This window comes from Myodes glareolus, chromosome 22 (genome assembly GCF_982192425.1).
Source record: "Myodes glareolus chromosome 22, mMyoGla1.1, whole genome shotgun sequence".
In the NCBI taxonomy this organism is placed as follows: Eukaryota; Metazoa; Chordata; class Mammalia; order Rodentia; family Cricetidae; genus Myodes; species Myodes glareolus.
In genome coordinates this window covers 43,584,681-43,607,584 of record NC_142047.1, presented here as the reverse complement: position 1 = coordinate 43,607,584, position 22,904 = coordinate 43,584,681, and the positions used below count along the sequence as shown (strand labels likewise).

At 42.3% G+C, this 22,904-nt stretch overlaps 1 protein-coding gene across 1 annotated transcript in view; it reads right to left on the bottom strand.

Moving 5' to 3' along the window:
* The window catches only part of Vat1l (vesicle amine transport 1 like), a 170,221-nt gene that overhangs the window by 133,272 nt on the left and 14,045 nt on the right, over positions 1-22,904 (bottom strand). Inside the window, 2 exon segments of the mRNA XM_048437338.3 lie at positions 2,169-2,384; positions 6,249-6,378. Of these exon segments, the coding sequence (XP_048293295.1) occupies positions 2,169-2,384; positions 6,249-6,378 (346 nt within the window).

Below are 22,904 nucleotides of genomic sequence, written 5' to 3'. Positions count from 1 at the left end.
TTCTACTGTCATTGAAGGAGCGCTACAGCAACAGGATGGATAGCCTTGCCAGCAAGAGTGGAACCAAAGAGGCAAGAAGCAAAGGTTCTGCTTCTATGTCTCTTTATATGGGTGGCTCTTGAAAGATGCCTTCCACATTTAGGGTGGTGATAGGGGAGTTCAGCCAATCACATTCTGTCCATGGGGCATGTTGCCCTAAGGCAAAAATTTACCTATAAACCTGGCGGGTGTGCTTCCCTGTCCCCCCACCCCCCTCTCTGGCTTGGCCCCTGCATGCTTGGATGGGCCATTGGTACTCTGGTGTAAGTTTTCCTTCTGTTTACTAAAGCTGTATTTTTATATTAAGCTAGTCTGGTTGATCTTTAATTACCGATCGACCGTGCCCCTTCAGGGTGGCCTTCTGTAGTAAAACAATCTGACAAAGAAAGTCCTAGTCATGCCCAGGACATTGCATTTCAGTTGTTCCCAGAGTCAATCAAGTTGGCAAGTAAGTGTAATGAACCATCACACTGACCCTTGGCAGGACTGAAGCCAGCACCATAAGGACAGGTTCTTCTGCTGACAATGTAAAAGAACCGCCACACTTTGTATGCAGAACACGCCAAGACCATAAATGTCCGTATTCTAAACGGCTTGCTTGCGGTTAGCAGATTGCCGGAACCAAAAGTATTCTCTCTTCTCAGGGACATTTAGCTTTTATTGTATCTTTACTCATGGTCAGAAGACATCAGCAAATTTGCGAAGGAGATTGAAGATCCGTTTGCAAAGCATTCTGAAACTTTCACGCCCTTGCTTTTGGATGTGAGCTTGTGTTCTTAGAAAGGAGATGCAGAAATGACCTTCATTGGCTGGGAAAATGACTCTGGAAAGTCATCCTACACAAGCATGAGTACCCAAGTCCCATCCTCAGCATCCATGTGGAGAAGAGAGGTGTGGTGGTGCCTATTGTCCCAGTGCAGGGGAGGTAGAGACAGGGCAATCCCTGGGGCTTGCTGGCCAGCCAGCCTCAATAAGTTGGGACCTTTGGGTTCAGTGACAGACTTTATTTCAAAAAATAAGATGGATAATGACTAGGAAAGACACCTGATGACCCAGTGTCAACCTCTGGCTTACACACACACACACACACACCCACACACACACACTCACGCATTTGTTTTACACTTCAGAAAATTCTGGTAATTGTAAAAAAATCAAGTTTTTTTTTAAATCAATACTAATGAAACCTCTACTGAAACTGAATTAGAGGGAATCATAAGAACTCATCTCTGAAGCCAGCAAACAGAATCACAACTTAGAAACCTCTCAAATTCTGTTAGCTCATGCCTTCTCTTCTGAGTCTGTGCATTCACAGAGTCTAGAGCATGGCATGTGCTTGATTAATCTTTGTTGAGTTAGTGAGTAATACCAACTCCCCTCTGAGAGATGAAAATTCCAGGTAAGCCTCAGTAGAACATGTCAAGCCTAGTATTTATCCATGTGAAGGGCAGACAGTGTGCACTGAACATACACTTTACAACACATTGACATTACGGAAGAAAAACCCACCGTACCCAGACTATAGAGAAGAAATTTTGATTTCCTTTACGTTTCCCACTTGGCAAAGATATGTCTGAAAGACTGCACACAGAATACTCCCATGTACAATCACTCTCCTGGGTGTGCTGAGGTTCATGTGCAATTCTCAGTGTGACAGACCAATCTCTGTCCACATTTTTCTCACATAAGAAAATATAACAGTGCACAAGTGGATTAGAATGTTTCTCTAAGAATCATGTCAAGCTCTGAAATTAATTGAAAAGGACATTATCACTGTCTTGCATTTTGCATGGCTTCGGTGGGATGTGACATGTGTAGGTATCTCATAATAATCAACACAGCACTTAATTATGATGCCAAGATTCAGTGTCGTTCTACAGAAACCATGCCTGGGACCACCGTGTCCTCACGTGACACTCTGAGACCATCCTAAGCCCCAGAGGCACCATCTGTGAGGCTCAGCCTAACCCCACTGCAACAATCAATAAAGGCTTTTGATGCTCATGTGAGTGCCAACTCTGTTGTGGATTATTCCTACAAATGACAAGCCATGTAAGGATCACAATGTCAACTTCAACTCTATTTGTGCCATCATGACTTTAAAGAAACAGAATCGCCTGCAAACTTACCACCCCACCGCCGGCTGAGTGCACAAGCACAGACATCCCTTCCCGGAGGTTGGCAATCTCAAAGAGCATCGTGTATGCTGTGACGAAGTTCATGGGGAACGCCGCGGCCTCCGAGAAACTCATGTCGTCTGGGATCTTGTAGACAAACTCCACTGGTGTGCAGACTACCTCAGCCCAGGCATTGTAGTTCACAAATGCCATGACACGGTCTCCAATCTGGGAATAAAGAAATGCAGAGTTAAAGGAAACTGACTCATGATGGAGTTCTAAGGACAACCGCACTCATTGGGAGCTGTCCATGGTACACACTATGCAGTGTTTCTCTGACATAAGTGGTATAGGCTGCTTCTCCTAATCCATACACTATGACTTCTGTAGAAATCCTTCTGATTTTCATATTTGTTCTTTGATGAAACAATCACATGCATATTTGCAGTGAAATCTCCAGTAAACTGCTATAAATCATATGATTATTTAATAAGCCATTGAGAGCTTTTAGGCTTCCTAACTTCCATCTTTAGGCTTCTAACTTCCTATCTCCCCTTCGATTGTCTCCTCTCCACAGCCATGAATTTGGGAAAACTCATTCTGTCACCAGAATAATACTCCTATTCCTCCTCCTTTACCTCTTCTCTTATTTTTCTTCCTCCTCTTTCTTAAACAGTCTCATGCTCTCTAGGATGGCCTAAAACTTACTACATAGCTGAAGGTGACCTTAACTTCTGATCCTCCTCTCTCCACTTTCTGAGAACTGGGGTTTTAGGTATGCGCCAGTATGTCTGGTTTTATGCATTGCTGAGAACTTGAACCCAGGACATGCATGCTAGATAAGCATTCTACTAATTGAGCTATATCCTTGTCTTCTGCCACTAGAATTCTGAAGACTGTTTAGGTGGTAGCGGAGGCTTGAAGAGTATCAATACACCTGACAAAGGTAGGATGATACACATCCTTCCTCTCTCCTTCCCCAGCTGTCATTCACCCAAACCACATGCCCCTCCTTTAAGGCTTCTTTTAGCCTTTGTAGCCAAGCACTCTTGGACATATACTTTGGCTCAGAATGAATTTCTCTTCACGAGAGGTTGTTGTATTTGCATATTTGATTATAACAGAAAAATCCATTTGCTGGGCAAAACCAATTCTATACAGAGCTCTACCCTTCATATTACATCAATTATTTAGTCTCTGTGACAGCTTCCTGGGGTAGTAGCCTCACTATGCACATGTTGATACTGAAGGTGCATTATGTCTCTGCCCTGAGGTCACACAGACAAAGAGCTGTCTGTTTCCACTTATATCATAGACATCATTTCATAATATCACAGTGCTCTCCCGCCATAATTGTTTATGTAAGCCACCTCCCGGCCTTGATTTCCAAGCACAGGTGATATAATGGTAAATGAGTTACAGTTCATACTCTTAAATTGTTCACATCATCTGAAAAATTGCAGGTGGAAAACACTTTTGTGGCGGGGCTTAGGAGGCAGCTCTTCCTGGAAGGAATATTTCAGTAGAAAATCAACTCTTAAGCTGATGGTGTGAGTATGGCAAGGTTTGAGACAGTGGCCCAAAGGAGTGAAGACCATGTTTTTCATCTGTGGAAGGGTCGATGTGGTCCAAGAGATTCCACCATAGTCTACTTCCTAAAACCAGACCGTTCTGTTTATTTGAGGATACGATTGCTGCAACCTTAGTGTGTGGATGTCACGGTGTCTATAAAGACTTTCTTGTCGATCCTGGAACCTATCAGATCTGGGTTGAGAGGAGCTCAGCTAGAGGATGCAGATGGGGACCAAATCTATTGTGTTCTAAGAGAATCTGCACATCTCTGTCCCAATGTCAGGGCATCCCTGCTGGAGCTGAGAGAGCTCAATTTAGGAGAGGTATCTGAGTACTGCACCCTGGTTTGCCTTGCCAGCAATAGGAACAATGCAGCCTTCTTAGTTTGAGAGGACAATTCATCACCATGATGATGATGGCTGCGCACAGAGGAGTAGCTGCTACTTACATCTTTCCTTTTTGCTGGAGATTTAAATGGCTTAGACATAAAAAGGTTCTCCTGTCTCTGAGCCCCCCGGTCTAGACAGTGAGCAGTCCTTGCTCAGACTTACCTGTGGCTCTGGTCTAAACTTGCCTTTTTTTTTCTCTCATCTCTCAAGTCTGTTAGTAATCCTGGACTCACTGAATATTGGATAGAAGTAGTCCTCCACTTTGATGGACATAATTCAGTTTCAAGCTTAAACATAGATATATTTTATAATTTCTGGAAGGATTTCTGAAATTAGAATCTGATGGAAATTAAAGTTCCCTTCCCATGAAACAAAACCTAGCATCCCCAAAGAAGCATATTCATGTCTACCTCCCTATTTCAAGACATTTTGATCCTTCATAGCCAATATATTAAAATCTTTCAGGGGCCATGGAATCTAGGTTCTATTAGCCTCCTTCCTGCATGACACATCAGAGAGTAGCCAACCTATCTTCTAACTGAGTTGTTTAACCACTGTACTTTACTGATGAGGGAATCAGATAAATCAGGGTAGCTGAAATTCTGCTAAAACTTTCTTCTCTTTGGTCCTTAGGACATCTTTGACAGAAGCATCGCTAAATGGGATGAGGTTTCCAGACATCCCTCAACATGCATTTAGAACATTCAACATTTTCAGGTAGATTGAAGCTCCCGCTGGGGTGAGGCTGAGCTGCAGGCTGAAGGTCAAGTTGAAGAGAACATTGGCCCTGGATTTTACAGGGTTCGCCTTCACTCATTCTTTACACGTATTTTTGTAACATTAGGGGTGAGGGTTGGAACATGGGTAAAGACCATGAGATTCTAGGAACTGTGACTTAGGCTTTGGTGATGTAAATCTTTCTACCTTCTAGCCTCACAGAGAATGATTGATTATTGCACCTTCTGAACCAGAGGGAATAGTAAGAACCTTTACTGTTGTGTGTGTGTGTGTGTGTCCATTATGGTTAGAGTAAAGATGACTGCTCTCCAAAGCTGGTTATGGTGTGTTCTTAGATGTCAATCTCCCTGCCTTTCTTCTGAGATCCCAGTTATGAGTGAGAAACCTTGAATTTGATTTGTAGTAAGTTTTCAGATGCCAAATTCCTCAATTTTATATGACTGGTGTTGCTGCAGTATTTCATTAAATTGTGTGTGTGTGTGTGTGTGTGTGTGTGTGTGTGTGTGTGTGTGTGTACCACAGCACTCGTGTGGAAGTCCGAGGACAACTTGTAGTTCTCCCCTTCAACCTCGTGTATCACAGGGATTGAACAAAAGTCACCAGGCTTGACGGCAAACACCTTTATCCAAATGACACCTTACCAGACACCATGCTCCAGTTTTTATGGACTAAGTTGTATTTAGTTTGTATTAAGACAATAGGAAGAGTCATGCGTGCATTTTTTTCAAAATAAAATGTATTGTGGAGATATCACATGTGAGTGAAAACAGAATAATGAAATTAACCACTTACATGTTGCCCTCTTCCCAAAGCCATTAATCCCTCACCAATTCTATCCCATTGTCAGGGTGATATTCCTTGACTTAAAGTATTTTTTAAATCTAAACCCCCTTTTTATCCATTTCTGAAGTAGTTCATGATTTGTAAATGATAACTAAAAGGTATCAAATACTTTTAGGAGCCATATTATAAAACAATTAACTCCCCTTACTTTTGTGTTTTGTAGTTGATTGCTAGGCCTGAGATGGTGGGAATGGTAGCTGTAGATGGAGCAAGGGACTGTGCACTTAGTGACTACAAAACCAAATAGTCTTAATAGCTATATTAAGTAAGTATGAAAAAGGAATACAATAAGAGTGTCCAGCCCACTTCCTCAAACTGTTACCGAGAGCAACAAAGATAGTATATGAAGAAAACATCCTAAAAAAATAAGCAAACAAATAAAGTCATGAGATTTTTGGAAAGTCCTATCATTACAAACATGATTAATGTTATCTAACTCAAAATGACAAAGTAAATATTACTGCTATTATTTCAAATTTGTCTTGCGTAGTTTTACTGCTTCCCAGATTCTAGATAGTTACCACTGCTCACGTCAGACTTAAAACATTACCTCGTATCCTTTCACGCTGTCCCCCAGAGCTTCAACAATCCCAGAACACTCGAATCCTGGCACCAAGGGTGTCTTAGGAGGGTTGTCAATATTCCCTTGTCGCACCATCAGGTCAATGAAGTTCAAACCACTGTGGACAGCAAGCAGAAAGGAAGAGATTCAGAATGAGATTCCCCCCAGAGCATCACTCTGGCCTTTTCTTCCCTTCCCCTGCCTTCTGCCTTCTCCCTCCTTTCCTCTCCTTCCTTTTGTAAAAAAAAAATTCCTTCTTGCCAAAGTGTCCCTGATAGTAATGCCACTTAGCTAGATATCAGCAATAAAACAAAATTCAATTATCTCTATGCGGATAAGTAATGCTTTCCTGGCACTGAAGAATGCTGCAGTTCACGCTCTAATTTGGCTTTTATCCCCCCTCAGAGTCTGTTCGTGCTTATCCCAAAAACACATAGTGACTAGGTTGATCATTAGACTTTCTAGCACTTAATCCAAGGGAACAAATATACTAGGGCGTGGCTGTGAACAGACACATGGAAAGGAGCCAGACACAATGGCTACTGGTCAATCTATGAGACAGAAAGAGAAGGAGACCTGATTTAAAAGGGTTCAAGACAACCAACCCACCACCTCTCCTCGATCATCACACATATTTCTGTCAGCACTGTGCACAAGAAACATCAGTAATAGTGAATGGGCCACATCAAGAGACTACATCAGTTCCTATGGGAGGAAAGCGGCTCAGAGGAGAGCCATCAAAGGATGGCCCCAGGGGTGTGAGAATACAGAATCTCAGTCCAGTCTGGATGAGAGAAGTGTCTTCGTTAGGGTTTCTATGGCTGTGACAAAACACCATGACCAAAAAACAAGTTGGGGAGAAAAGGGTTTATTTGGCTGACACTTCAGCATTGCTGTTTATCACAGAAGGAAGTCAGGAACCCAAACAGGGCAGGATTCTGGAGGCAGGAGCTGATGAAGAGGCCATGGAGGAGTGTTACTTACTGGCTTGCATCCCCTGACTTGCTCAGCCTGCATTCTTATAGAACCCAGGACCAACAGTCCAGGATGGCATCACCCACCATGGGCTACACCCTCCGCTATTGACCACTAAATGAGAAAATGTCTTACAGCAGGATCTCAAGGAGGCATTTCTTCAGCTGAAGCTCCTTCCTCTGATGACTCTAGCTTGCGTCAAGTTGACATACAAAACCACCCAGTACAAGAAGTTAGAGTATTTTCGGTTAGCTCATTACTTTAAAAATGAGACAGTCATGAAACTTACGTCTAAGTCATAGCCACAGGAAATCATATGCTCAATTTCACTGACGCCATCAATGTACCCAATGGCTTTGCGTATGTTGGCTTCAATCTAGAGATGCATTTAACTTCATTTGCTGACTGCACAGAGGAACACATCTCGTTGAAAACACGCCTTTTATCAAGAGATGCAGTCTTTACAAGCTTCTCATTTTCATTAGCTACCATTTAAAATAAATGATTCCATCTAACCCAAGGCCCACTAGCAACTGACCAAGCAAGAAAGCTTGACCGATCTTGAACACAGAGAGGCCTCTCTGAATCTAACGCGACCGGTGTCCCTGCTCTCACTCATTTGTCTCATCCATAGAGGATGGAGGAAGGCAAAGAGGATGATTTCCTTGAAGGATGGGTTTAAAAGTTGACACTTTCTCGGGATCCTCCTGATTTGTGAGTGAAGTGAGGTCCCCAACTTGCTTCAGGTGACGGATTTCTTATTAGGAGCCCTTTGGAAGACGACTGTGAACCTTATGATACTCCTTAATTTCTACAGTTCCTAGCACACAATGGTCCTACAGTCACACCATAAAGAAAGTGCTCCAAGAACGCCTGCTAAACGAAGGACTAGGCATGGATATGTGAACACTGGCACTGCAGGTTGAAAGCGCACTTTTTCCAACACTAGAATGATGGGAACACTTGAAATGGATGCTCAGGCTTCCAAGGGTTCTACTTTTCTGTTTTTAATAATCTCTTCTGTCATTTCTTAACCAAATTGTTCTCCATCAATAAGTCCTATTTTTAAGGGTCTGTGGATATGGAGGTCAAATCTCAACTATATCACTTCTAACTATATGAATAAATAACTTGGCTTCTCTGCCCTCAGTTTCCCTATCTGAAGGCAAGGGTTAGGCAGCATCCACAGGCTTGTTGTGAAAATTAATGAACAGTGAAGCCCTGAAACATGGCATCAGCTTCATAGAAAATATTCAAGAAACATCAGGCTTACAGTGTACATTTTCAGTTAAGAAGGCAAGAAGTGTGAACATTTGAGGAAAGCCTTACCCCTCTTTTTAAAATAAAATAGGGGATGTGCTAAAAAAAAAAAGAAACTTACAGAGCTTACATGGGATACCATCAACTACATACAAACCTTGCTTCTGCGAAAAGGTCCATTGTTCAAAGTCTATTTACAGTAGAACAATAAAATGAATTTCTGTGTCTCGAATCAAGCGCTCCACCTCACCCACGCACAGTTCAGCTCACTGTTTCTTTTGTGTGATAACTTCTGGTTTTCCGAGACCCAGATAGCGAAATGCCAGAAAACAACCACTCAGCAATTTTGAAAACACAGCCACCCCAGAGAAGGCTTCATGCTAGATGCCCATTACCCAGCTCAAGAGGGCTGTCTTCAGTTGCCTTCGGCATGAAGCGGACCTAGTGGCTCTGAGTTGAGATCCATGCTACTGAATTCTCAGTGAGAAGAGTTAAGATTTACTGTTTCCACACTAAGATATTTGGTGATTCCATCAGGGCATGGGGAATGCCCCTGTTCCCGGAAGACGAGCACTTCAGGGTCTATTTCGGTACAGGAGACCTGACGTATATTGGCAATGGACTACATGTATCTGTGGCATCCTCTGCATCTTCTTGAAACAGAGATAGCTTGAGTTTGTTAGGAGTTTGATTTGTGGTAGTGACTGTACTGAGGATTTTTGTTTTATTATTTTAAACTCAACAATACTCCCATGAACAATGAACTGTAGTACTCATTTCCAAATGAGGAAACCAGAGACACAAAAATTAAGCCAGTATTATCTTTAAAAAACATGAAAGAATTTGTCTTCAAGCATAATATAAGCTTGAGCCTTTATAGAATGCAGTCCACTATATGTGCGTGTGGCAGGTGTGTGTTGTGTGTGTGTGTGTGTGTAGTGTATGCACATGTGTGCATGCCTACATGGAGGCCAGAGGACATTGGGTGGCCACCTCTATCACGATCCAGTTTATACCCTTGAGACAGAGTCTTTCACTGAATTCGAAACTATGCTGGCAGCCAGCAAGCCCCAGTGATACTCCTGTCTCTGCCTCCCTCAGTGCTGAGGTCACAGTCATGTATGATGTCACATCTGGCTTCCATGGGCACCATGGAATTTGAACTCAAGTTCTCAAGCTTGTAGAACAAGTGTTCTTATCATCTGAGCCGCCATTTTCCCAACCTCCTGAGTAGGCTGCCTCTTCATGGAAACTTCTCCAGCAATCACTCCAGGGGAACTGGCACATCCTAGGGCAGCATGTCTAACTCCTTATCCCTTCTCACTTGTCAGCAGCTCAGTGTGCCAAAAGGGAGTCCAATATTGGAAGCGTGGCCATTCATAATCCAAGCAGGAACTATTCCTTTTTAAGAGAAAGATTTTATTCTTAATTATTTGTACGTGTTTGTGTCTGCCTGTGCGTATGTGCAAACGAAGCAGGCATCTGAGGAGACTAGAGGCTTGGGAAGGAAACCCACGAACTTGAAGTTACAGGCAGCTGCAAGCCACCTAATGTAGGTTCTGGGAACTGAACTTGGGTCCTCCACAAGAGCAATGTGCAATCTTAACACTAAGCCATCTTCTTGTGAATTTTTGCTATTCACGGAAGCCAGAAGAGTGTGCTGAATCCCTTGGAACTGTAGTTACAGATGGCTGTGAGCTACCACATGATTGGTGGGGATTGAACCTGGGTCCCCAAGAAGAGCAGCCAATGCTCTTAACTACAGGGTCATCTCTTCAGACCCAGGGAACACTTTTAATACAGGCAAATAAATTATTCCAACAAATGGTTGCTCCCTAAAAGTCAGTAAATGGAAATATTCCGAAGAGAACAATTTGGTGCCCCATCATGCCTCCTCCTGTCTAAATTTCTTGTTTTTCACACATCTTTCTACTGGAATCTCTTTCCTTGAATTCCCTGTGTGGTTTCATAAAACCCAAGCCTAAAAACTCACAAGCCCCATCATCCCCCACCCTCTGAAACATTAATTTTTCAGACAAAGCAATGATGTTAGAAATATGTGAACAAAAGCCACGGAGTGAAGATTGTTGACCTCAGTGTCACGGTAATTAATGCTTTTAATTTTCCATGGCTACAAAAGCAAAACAAAACAGTGGGCCTATCAAGCCATGCGGCTTTACAATTACAGTTCCCAGTCCTCTCTGAGATGACCTGATTTCTACCTGAACACTCATGTGGGGCGGTTGTTGAGGACTGTGCATAACCACCCAGGTGCACGTGGGGGCTGGAAGGGAAAGAGGTAGAGATAATCTCTCGATGCCTCTTCCACTGAATTCCTTTTTCTTAAGGGAAGAACAATTTATTTTGGCATTCAATTTGAGGGTATAGGCCATCATGACCAGGAAGGCATGGAAGAGTTTGTGGCTCCCTAAGCAGGTGACAAGGACTCCTCACATCTCTCATTTACATTTTCTATCACAACTTGTAAGCATCTGAAATAATTGCAAAGAAGTGTTTGCAATTTCTATCAAAAACTGGTATAATTTTAATATATATAAACTCATTTTTTCCTCCCATACTAAATTATTTGCCAGAAGATAGGTATAAAGGGCTATTATTGAGAAACAGAATTCTGAAGGGGTGAAGGCAGCGGCATGAAGAAGGTATCCTGAAAAACTGTCATCATAAGAAGAGGGAACCAATGTAACGATAGGAAGTATAGAGGCATTTAGGGACATTCCTTTTAAATAATATTGTCTAACACTTGCCTAGAATAACAGAGTTTACAGTGTTTTCATGCAAATCTCTTTAAAGTTTGTAACAGGTCCCGAAAAATAAAACATGCAAATATCATTTTCCCATCAAATAGACATACTCATCAAGAAGCTCATGACAAAACTGAACTACCCAAGGCAGTGCATGCAGTATGTGGCAGAGTTGAGACTGAACAAAGGCCTTTGGACTCCTTTCTTATTTTATAGCCCAAGACACTGTGAAATGCAAACAGACCAAATACACAAAAGTCATTTATCTTAGACTTAAAGGCAAGAAGACTAAGAGAAAATGGCGAAAGGATGGATGTGAGGATGCAGATTCTAGAACCTTCACTTCACTCCATCATCTGTGGACCATCACCACATCTCTGAAGCCTTCCTCTTCCCCTGATGGTCCTTTCTTCTGTGGTTTCTACTTAAAATCATGTTTAATTAAATCCCAGGGAGACAGGGAGAGACACTAGTGGTCATGATATAGACATGGACTCATAACAGGAGCTAGCCTTTCTTGGCCTCTATTACTTCTTTCCTTATTTAGTGAGCTATATCGCCCCAGGAGGCCTCAGGAGAGGAGATGTGTGTGTGTGTGTGTGTGTGTGTGTGTGTGTGTGTGTGTGTGAGAGAGAGAGAGAGAGAGAGAGAGAGAGAGATTACCATCATGTATCTGCATCAACTAACACCACTCAGATAATGAAGATGCTACCTATAAAGACCAAGGTAGGAACCATTTAAATCTCCCTGCACAAAGGAAACCGAGGCCATGAAAGAATTCAGTACCCCATCCAAGGCTATGTCATAGGACCTGAATAAGCACATTTAGTTTTATGACTTCTGAGCTTGAGCTTTTGACCACTAAATCAGCATCTTGTTATTTACAAACCACAGTAGACTGTCTTGTTCTCTTACCTGTTGTCATTTGGTATAGACTAATATTATGAACAAATTTTAGAACTTTTGCCAGTCCATTCTTTTGTCAGAGAGTCAGTACTTCAACCCTGACCGTGGGGGTCCACACAGTGTTAGATCATTCAGCAAAGACCTTCTTTGAACTACATTTTCATGGATCAGATCACAAAAGCTCCACCCTAGGTTCTGATCATATGCTCACTGGAAATCTCAAAGCTCACCCCGCCGTCAGTCCAGTTAAGAGTCAGATCGCTAAAGAAATCCTCTTCAGAAGCCCAATGTCTTATTACAGAAGGGTTGCCATCGAACACTTCATTTGCTAGAAGACAGACTTGGTATATAAAGATGCAATTGTTTCCCCTCGAATTACAATACAAGAGTTGATTGTTTTTGTCTTTGGGGCCTGGGACAGTGAATAAACTGTTTTCTCAGTTGGTGGTTTGGCTTCCCTAAACACTCTGATTTAATCTGTGGCATCTATTCCCTATATTATCTTTTTAGGAGAAAGTAAATGTTTGTGCACGCATGTATAAGTATGCTTTCAAGTGTGAGCACAAAGGATCAAGGTTGATAGTGTGTACTTTTCCTTGTTCATTTTCTAGTTCGCTACTGAGACAGGGTCTTCATTGAACCTGGAGCTCACCAACTCAGTGGGCCTAGCTAGCCAAGCCACCAGAGACCTCTTGTCTTTGTTTCCACATATGCTGGCATTACAGGAGAACTGCCATATCCACCCACGGAGGTGCTGGGGATCCAGACTCAGGTCCCCCTTCTTGTTCTGCAGGTGCTGTATCCACTGAGTCATCTCCCCAGCATCAATTCCCTAGTTTGTCTTAAAGCTCCACTTCATCTTAACTTCTGAACCTTAGACATTTCTACTTCAAATCTTATACCCTTTGATGGCCATTTACACACTCACTTATTGTATAAAATGGTACAAGTGTACGTCATGGTGCATGTGTGTATGTGCATACAAATGCCTATTTATGCTCAAGTGATCAGAAATCCAAAGTCAACCTTGGTACACAACCTTAGTACACAACTTTTTCAGGGGGTGTCTATCTTTTTTTTTTCTTTTTTGAGACAGCATTTCTCACTTGAACCGACTCTCACCATTCAGCCAAGCTGGATCATTAGCAATTGTCAGGAATCTGCCTGCCTCTACCTCCCCAAAGCTGGAATTACAGGTGCATGCCACCATGCCTGGTTTCTTACACAGGGACCAGAGATCAAACTCAGGTCCTCATGCTTGTGTGGTAATCACTTTATCAACTGTTTGATATCTCCCAGCCCTAGTTTGAAAATTTTATTGTGTATTAGAATTCCCACGAAGGCTTGTTAAAGTAGACTGTGGGTCCCTACCTCTGACTCAGTAGGTCAAGCCTTCCAGATTATGCTGACAGGCTGTGGCCCATGCTCAGAAAATCACCAACCCATCTTCCTAAGCTAATTCAAGTCCTTCTTGGAAGGAGATAAGGTAAGAATTACTAGGTGGTCATTAGATAGACGTGAAAATAAGAAGTGCTGTCATCATCTCCCAGGACAGTCGAGGTTTTCTGACCTTGGTCCAGAAGATCATATTTACTCATGTTAAGTGTAATCTTATTAGATTAGCTTCATTTGTCCAACTTGTCTGTCTCTTTCTTGGATCCCAATTCTTCGATCCAAAACCTTGACCTGCCTTCATGAATTTCTGTTCTCTGAATATGTTGTCACCAAGCCATTGCTATCTATGTCCAAACTGTTGATAAAAAATATTGGATAGGTTGTCACATCTCTGCTAATGGTATTTATTAAAAGCCAGTGAAAGATGTCATGCTGGAAATATAAAATGTAAACTATATCTGGAAGGCCTTCAACTTATGGTTTCTTATGATTCTATGAAATATCTTCAGGACACCATAAGTATTCAATGAAAAGTGTGAGATCTCCTTGCCCAGGGCTGGTAGCAGTCAGTCCTCTCTCCTGCAGTAACATTGTTTAATATCTCAAACTCAGTGTCTTTTGGATACATGCCAAGATCCTTTTCAGGTCTTGCCTCTCTGTAAGTATGAATATCCTGCCCCAGCTCAGAATGCCTTTAGTTCAAGAATTACGGATTGAATTTGAAATGTGCCCCTACAGGATCATGCTTTGAGTGTTTGTTTCCCAGCTAATGCTGCTAATTGGAAGGCTGTGGTACTCCTAGGATACAAGGCAGAAGTAGGTAAATGTGGATGGGCCCTCATTCTCTCTGGTTTGTTACAATGTGAACAGCCTGTCTCATGGTCACCAAAACATGAGCAGAGCAGAGCTGTCTTGCCATGCCATTGTTGCCATGTTGGATTGAAATGCTCTAAAAATTACAAGTCAAAGTACTTTCTTCTTGTCAGAGATCCTGGTCACAGTGGTATGAAAGTGACAAACAAGCCATACAATCCTTCTCATTGCCATAAGGGTTGCAAAGCACTACTGTGATAAGTAGTGTCCACTCTCCCCATGAAGAGGATTGTTCAAGAAAGGATCATTCTTTCTAACTGACTTCTCTGAAGATGGAACCCAAGGAGAAAAATCAGTTGATTCATGGCCTGATGATGAACACATCAAATGGGGGGAACCCAAGTCAAATAATCCCAAGCTAACTCTGAACAGAGTATTCTAAGGTTTTTCTTTACTAAAAGGGAAAACTCATGGAACAAGAATGGAGGTCCAACATGAGGGTGTGGAGCATGAAATGAAAGGGGCGAGCATGCGGGACCGCAGCCTTTTGGTACCCAAACCCACACCTCAACCTGGTCTAGCCTCTCAAAGGCCATTGGCTGAAGGAGGTTCCCCATCACCTCCCCCTTTTGTTTAAATAAGGGAGTTACAAACCCAATATAAAACTATATACAGTAAGAGCAGATATCAAGTATAAAATTTGAATTATAAGCAGAATAAACAATATTAAGCAAAGAATGCATGCTAAATGTTTCAATAATCATTCTATCCTAAGGAGTCCAAGTCTTGTATTGGAAATGGCTTGGCTAAATCATAAGAGAAAAGTAATAATGACTAATCTTAAGCCCTATTGAAGGCCTGAGATGGAATATAATATTACTTGAGTAGGCAGGAAGGGTAATCATGTAGCTTCCAAAATGTGCAGTAAGTGACAGAGACAATTGGTTACCTGGGAAATCACCCAAAGTCTCATTTGCAATGTTGGAGCAACCAACTTTGGCTAAGGCCTAGAGTAACTGACAAACCATTTTCAGAGGCAGGAAAATTCTTTTCAAAACTGTCTTACCCTGTCTTGGCAAGGTTTGGCAGTCTTTTTCCTCTTATCCTGCTTGTCCAGTCCAGACAACCTGTATTTTGTCAGTGATGAAGGCATGGGCAGTTCCTTGCCCAAAGGCCACGTTTGTCAAGAAGAAAACAAACTGTAAGTGGAGTGTCTTTGGTGATCAACATTCTTTTGGGAATAGATCGGCACTGCCGATCATGTCTCATATCAACAGAACCCTAACTTATTTAAATGCCATGTTCTACAGTTCTTTGAAGTGGTTGAAGATTACCTATCTATGCAGAATATAATCTCTATATATCTAAAGAACCTAATTAGTCTAACTGTAAGTATGACAAACATGAATGACTATTGAGCTATAATACATAATACCTGTAACTTAAAGACTCAGACTTCATATTAGAATATTAACAATCCTTAAACAACTGTGCAGCAATTGAGGACAATGACCTCAAAATGTAAACAATGTATAAGTATCTTGATCAGAGGTATAAATGTATAATGCAATACCATAAATATATCCTAAAATTGTATCAATATAAAAATGTCTTAAATAGAGGTAGAAACATGCATGCATAAAATCTGACAAAATAATTTTACATACTGTACAAATATTGTAAGCAAAATAGGAGCATATTCAATATAACAAATGTAATTTAAATTTGTATCAATATATAGGAATCTATACCAATGTAAATTGTTCATAAATAATAGTTCACAAGTATTCACTCTATTACTCACTATTATTAATATTAGTGTGAGTTTACTCACACTAATATACCTATTATTCCATTCAATTTTCCCTTTTTTTAAAAAAAGAGATCTCTGTGCCTACATAATTTCCACCCCAACCCCCAAATCTCTATCAGTGATAATCAACCCCTAAATGATGTCCTTAACCCTGAGGACAAGCTCACACTAATCTACCTATTATGTCATTTAATCCCCCCCTTTTTAAAGAGATCTCTGAGCTCACATAATTTCACCCAACCCCCAACTCTATACCAGTAATAATCAACCTCTAAATGATGTTCTTAACCCTAATGGGAGAGGGGGCATTATCTTCTAGAATTACTTTCAGGTGTTATGGGGGTGATGTTATTTCTATGTGATCCTGTAAAAGTAAAACAATAGTTAAGTTTCAAGATTACTGCCTGGGTATGATTGCAAATAGTTTCTGAATAGTCGATTGGGTTTTTTGAGGTTTGTATTTGGAGTTCTGGCTAGAATGTTGTAAGAAGCTGCACCATTTCAGCTAGCCAAGTTGGAACCATCTTGAGCAGCTGGTACCAAGCACCAGTCTTAAAGTAGCACAATCAGCATCATGATGTCACATCAACCAGGTGCAATTGTTGTTGAGGGACCCCATCTTCTTCTTGGAAACGTCAAAGATTATTGAAGGAAAAATCTACTGTTCATTATGGAAAACTTAAGCATTATTCATACAGACATATATTCAACAAAAGATATAATATAGACAAAAAAGGTATTGAGAAAAGTAAAATTTTCTAAAATCTTTCGTCTTTCTGACCCATACCAGATGGCTTCTGACATGAGACAGAAACTCTGAATTTTTCTTTTAACAACATGCTTGGATTTAGAGAAAGATAGCCATTGTCCAACTCCAAAGCCTGCTTTATTAATTCATTATATATATTTTACTCTCAGATGACCTGTCCTCATAAGTCATATTTCTTTTTGCTTGGTGATGGAGTTTGTTAGCTATTTGGGTAAGAAACTGCTCTTGCCTGGACTGTTTGATGGTATGCTGTGTAAACTGGACATGCAGGAACCACAGAAAAATGATTGCTGAGGTTGCCTAAAGAAGGTGAGAGAGTCCTTCAGGGTTCCTGCTTCATGAAAGAGTCTGCCAGACACTCTACAGAAGAAAGTGACTGACAAACTGCCAATACAGGCAAAACTATCTTTGAAATTTCCTGCTTCATGGAAAAGTCTACAGGATATTATGAAGATAGGTGCCTGCAACGTTACAGAAGAACTTTGGGTTATTGTCCAGGCAGCGAGATGTCTCTGTCAATTCTAGAGTTTTGGAAGTTGCTTACGATGCACTTTCTGTTTACTTAGGTAATATTATATTCTTCTGGAGTCATTGATGGAGTTGAATAATAGATAGTTATAGTTTTCCTTAGTTATGATAAAAGATAAAGCAGATATAAATATTGTAACTATAATTCTTGCTTAATACCTGCTTTGTTATATGTATTCTTGCTATGCTAAACTTAAAACCTTCCTTTTTACTTAGACAGAAAAGGGGGGGTGATGCATGCTGCGAATATGTTTTATTGCCAATGGTTAAAAAGAAGCTGCTTTCGACCAATGACTTAACAGGGTAAAGCTAGGCTGAAAGAGAGATATAGAGAGAGAGTAGACAGAGTCAGGGAGAAGCCAAGTAGCCACCCCCAGAAGACAGATGCCTCTGCTGGAGTCCACTGAAACCTTGCCGGCAAGCCACAGTCACATGGTGATACACAGATGAAAAGAAATGGATTAATTTAAGATATAAGAGTTATCCAGAAATACGCTTAAGCTATTGGACATAGAGTATTGCAATTAATACAGATTTCTATGTAATTATTTTGGGAGTCTGGGTGGACGGGAAATGAACAAGCAACCTCCCCCAACAATGGCCAGTGATTATGATAGATAACACTTATGAGGCACTTACTGAATCCAAGACTAAGTGGTTTATACATATGGTATCATTTACTTTCTATAACGTCCATAAATAATGCTTAGGGATAATGGTATTATCCCAATTTTACAAAGAACAAAATGAAGGCCTGTTGAAGTTCCCAATGTCAAGATGTGAGTGATATGAATCCAGAATCTCCATACTTCCTTCCTTTGGAAGATATCTCCCAGCGTTCCCAGCTACAAAGACTGGACCTCTGCATCCAGCATGTGGCGCACCTGATGTTCACTAAGCTGTATGCTTGGTCTTGGAAGCTTAGAGTAACACATAGGACCAAAATTTCTAAAAGCTCACTGAGTATGATGAGGACCTCCGTGCTGCTTAGATGCAGCTCACTCACGTGGCCACCAGGGATGTGCAGAGAGAGAATCTAGATAGAAGTCAAAACACAGACGCCCGAAAGATTTTATCAAAGAAGTCTTCCCGGGACCCTCTGCCATCACCAAAGATATATTTAAGACCTTCGCTTTAATTTTCTCCCTCCTACATGACTGGGTGGTTTGACTTCCTTGGGGGTTAGACCAAGGTGCTGGTGTGGATCCAGGGCTGACAGTCCCTGTGCCACACAGAATGCCTCTCACACCACAAGTGCTCCAGAGTGTGAGCCTCAGCTACCACCACCATTCTCATAACACTTAGAGGGTATCAACGGTCAAGTTCATGGGGAAACAGACTCCAAGACTGAGATTCGTGTGATTCTGATAGTAAGTGTTCTAGGGAACAAGGGTTGGATCATCTGAGGAAAAGCTGGATTGGGCAGAGGAGATTTCTGATGTACTAATACAGAGGTCTCGGAATCCATGAACTCGTCTGTTCTTTTAGCGGTTCTGAGTCGAGACAAGAGATTGTCCTGAGTAGTCACAGCTTGAGAGCTGCAGAGAGAGGAGGAAGGGAAGAAGGGAAGGAGGGAGGGAGGGAGGGAGAGAGGGAGGGAGGGAGGGAGGGAGGGAGGGAGGGAGGGAGGAAGGGAGGGAGGGAGGGAGGGAGAGAGGGAGAGAGGGAGGGAAGGAAGGAGGGAGCGAGGGAGGGAGCGAGGAAGGGAGGGAGGGAGAGAGGGAGGGAAGGAGGGAGGGAGGGAGGGAGGGAAGGAGGGAGGGAGGGAGGGAGGGAAGGAGGGAGGGAGGGAGGGAAGGAGGGAGGGAGGGAGGGAGGGAAGGAGGGAGGGAGGGAGGGAGGGAGAGAGGGAGGAAGGAGGGAGGGAGGGAGGGGAGGGAAGGAGGGGAGGGAGGGAGGGAGGGAGGGGAGGGAGGGAGGGAAGGAAGGAAGGAGGGAGAGAAAAAGATCGGTCTTGGACAAGGGGATCCCTTCTCCTGAAATTAATTCTGTAGAAGGTGATGGGCTGCCTAGAGCTGTCAGTAGTCACTACTCCCAGTACCAGGATGAATAAAAACTGGGGCCCTAAAATAATGCTCTGGTGACACATGGTAGATTCCACTACAAGAGCAGTAGTGCAAGACGTGCTTTAAGGCTTTTATCCCCTCATGGTCATGGAGCAGTTGTTACTTGTGAATATTTAAGGGTGTCTTTGTGTGGTGGTCCCTGAGCCGGAAAGGCTTACATATTCTAATAACTAATTATGTAAAACCTGAAATTAGAATAACACCATTAATTAAGGATGTAAAGTAGTAAGAGGAAAGGAAAATGAGGAATTCAAGAGAACAAAGAACAAAGAAAGGGGCAGAGACTGAGGACAAAGAAAACAGAAAGTGTTTAGCATGCAGTGGCCACCAAAGTATTTGCAGAATTTGCATATTTCTTGGGGGTAAAAGTCCATATTAAAGACTCTGGATTGACAGCTGGGTAAACTGAATGAGACTAAATTAGACTTTCTGATTGTGGGTGACAGTTTATGTGGCTTGATCTGTTGAGGGGGGTCTGGCAATGGGACTAGGACTTATCCTGGGTGCATGGACTGGCTTTCTGGAGTCCATTCCCTATGGTGGGATACCTTGCTCAGCCTTTATACTTGGGGGAGGGGCTTGGTCCTGCCTCAACTTGGTATGCCAGACTTCTCTGACTCCCCAAGGGAGTCCTTATCCCCTCTGAGGAGTGGATGGGGGAAAAGATAGTGTGGCTGGAGAAGGAGAGGGAAGGGGAACTGGGATGGATATGTAAAACAAAAAAATTAATAAAAATATGTTTATTTTTAAAAGTCCATATTAAGTCATATCCAAGTGCTTTCTATATCTCTGTAGGAAGCTAAGGTCACAGAATACTGTGGAAATTTGGCATCAAGGGAAGCATCTCCAAATTCCAAGTGGAATTTGGCACCCAATGGGCATCAAGGACCCCATCATCTGGGACAAGCCTCCACCAACAATGAGAAGGACCAAGCAGTTCTGATGTGAGGCTCTGGCCAAGCAAAAACAGCAGAGAAAGTGAGCCACTCATTATTCTGGTCTTGTCTTACTGATAATATGTTCATCAAAGCAGTTAACTCCAATCCAGATAGGGTCAGAGAAGCAAACGTTTGATTCATTTCGTTTCTTAAGAACTGAAGCTTGGGTACCTGTTTGTTACTTCCAGTTGATGGCATCACCATGCCCAGGAAAACAGGCCTTGTCTGATCTCAGAAAACTCTCACTCACAATTTTTTTTCTTGCTTGCTTTTTTGAACACTCGTTTTGATACCTCAAGACTGTGAAAATCATTTGCTCTTAGAAGGAAAATTATGTGTAAAGCAAGGACACCTTGTGTATGAAACCCAAACAGCATCTTCTGTGAGGGCAGCCAGAATCATTCTGAGTGAATCATGCCAAAGAGTAGCCCCACATCCCATAGAGGGTGCAGACAGTGTGTTTTAGATGGCTCAGTCCCCTTTCTTCCTACTTCTCTTGGCAGTTGTCCCCTTGAGGTCTGGCTCCACATAATTCTGTTCTCTCTCTCTTGGTGTGGGAGAATTGTCTGTATTCTGTCAATCATATTTTAAATAAATGCTGATTGGCCAGGCAGGAAGTATAGGCAGGAAAACCAGACAGGAAGTAGAAGTGGAGCAAAGAGACTGGGAGTATTCTGGAAAGCAGGCAGCTCCCTCCGCAGTTCTGCCCAGACCACCGGAGAGGAAAGATGTAAGCTGCCCAGCTGAGAAAGGTACTGAGCCGTGTGGCTAACGTAGATAAGGATAATGGGGTAACATAAGTTATAAGAACTAATAAGTAGCCTGACCTAATGGGCCAATCAGTTTATAACCTAATGTAGACTCCGTGTGATTTTCTTTGGAACTTGCCGGTTGTGGGGTACCGGTCGGGACAGAAACCCCAACAAGTTGGCCCTCATGTTACACTTTCTATTCACAATTGTTAAGTAAACAGCCTTCACATCCATATGATATGCAGGGAATTCCCTGATCCATCTGACGTTTTTGCATAGCCTATCGCTCTCTTCTTAAGCAAATGATGGGACTGTTGACCCACCCAGATCACTTTCTCTATAACATGAACAGTGATGATGGATGCTATCAGCAAAGGATACAGCTGTGTGAGTTCTTTATTGCTGCTGTGCCTGGGAAAGGAAATACATTCATATCATCTGTCTAAATTAGTATTCAAGACACACTTCAGTAGTATTTTCACCATGTAATAAAATAGCCTAAGAGACATATTGAGAATGTAAATATCCAGAGCCAGTTTTCAACAGAAACAGCAAAGCGTGGCCCAAATTAGCTCCCCTTGATGCCAAGACTAATGTTTTTGATTCGGGGGACTTGCAGTTATTTAGCTACTCAACCCCTGGGAGCAGCAGATGGCATTCATTCCTATGATGGTTGCTGAAAAGGTTAACGTCTCTATGTTCCATGTTTTATTCTGACCAAGGCATGAGCTTCAGAAGGGATCTTGGCAGCAGTTGATGGCACAGAACATTCATTCTCCTCTAATCTATATTCAGCAGACCTCTGTGTTTTGGGGGTTGGCTAGGCAATGATGTTACAACACTGACAGTGACATCTGGGCTTCCCAGGAGTTCAGAGCTCAGCAAATAAATGACTACACAGTGTGACAATTCCATAGGAAGCTGCTATCCAAGGGTCATGGCTAGCAGGGAGAAAGTAGCTATTCCCTTGTCCCATTGGGATTGGGTGCTTCTCAAAGGACGGAATGGGATGGCTAGGCTCTTCGCCTCTATTCTTCAAGCCCTTCATCCCTAGCCCATCTCTCTATGGAGAGGGAAAAGGTTCAGAGTAACTCTAGCTTGATTTCTTCATAAAGCCACGGAGGGCCTAAGGAGTCCCTTAATAGAAACAGTTCACTTTTGCTGTTGTAGGCAGTTTATGTCCCAAGACATTGCTGCTGGTGAACAAGATGCATAAGAAAATTGTTGCTTCAGTAAGACAAATGGAGAGAGGTAAGGACTATATCTTCCTGGGGTGACAGGAACAGGCTAGCCAATATAATAGCTACCGGACACACAGGTCAGTATTAAACCCTTAAAATGTGGTCACCGTGACTGAATACAGTACTCACTGCTATGGTAGCTGTGACCGAATACCTGACTTGGGAGGAGGAACGTTTCATTTTGATTGACATTTGCAGACCCCAAACTCCCCAATTTCTTGCTTTGTTGATTCTGGGCAAAGGGAAAAACAGGCTAGCACGGCAGTGGGGGCATGGAGAAGACTGTTCACTTCATGGCACACAGGAAGCAAGGAAGCAGGAAACTGGGGACTCAGAACATAAAGTCCAAGAGACTGACTTTCTCCATCTAGGTCCCACCAGTTGAAGCCTCCAGAACCTCCCCAAAGAGTGCTAGTAGCTGGG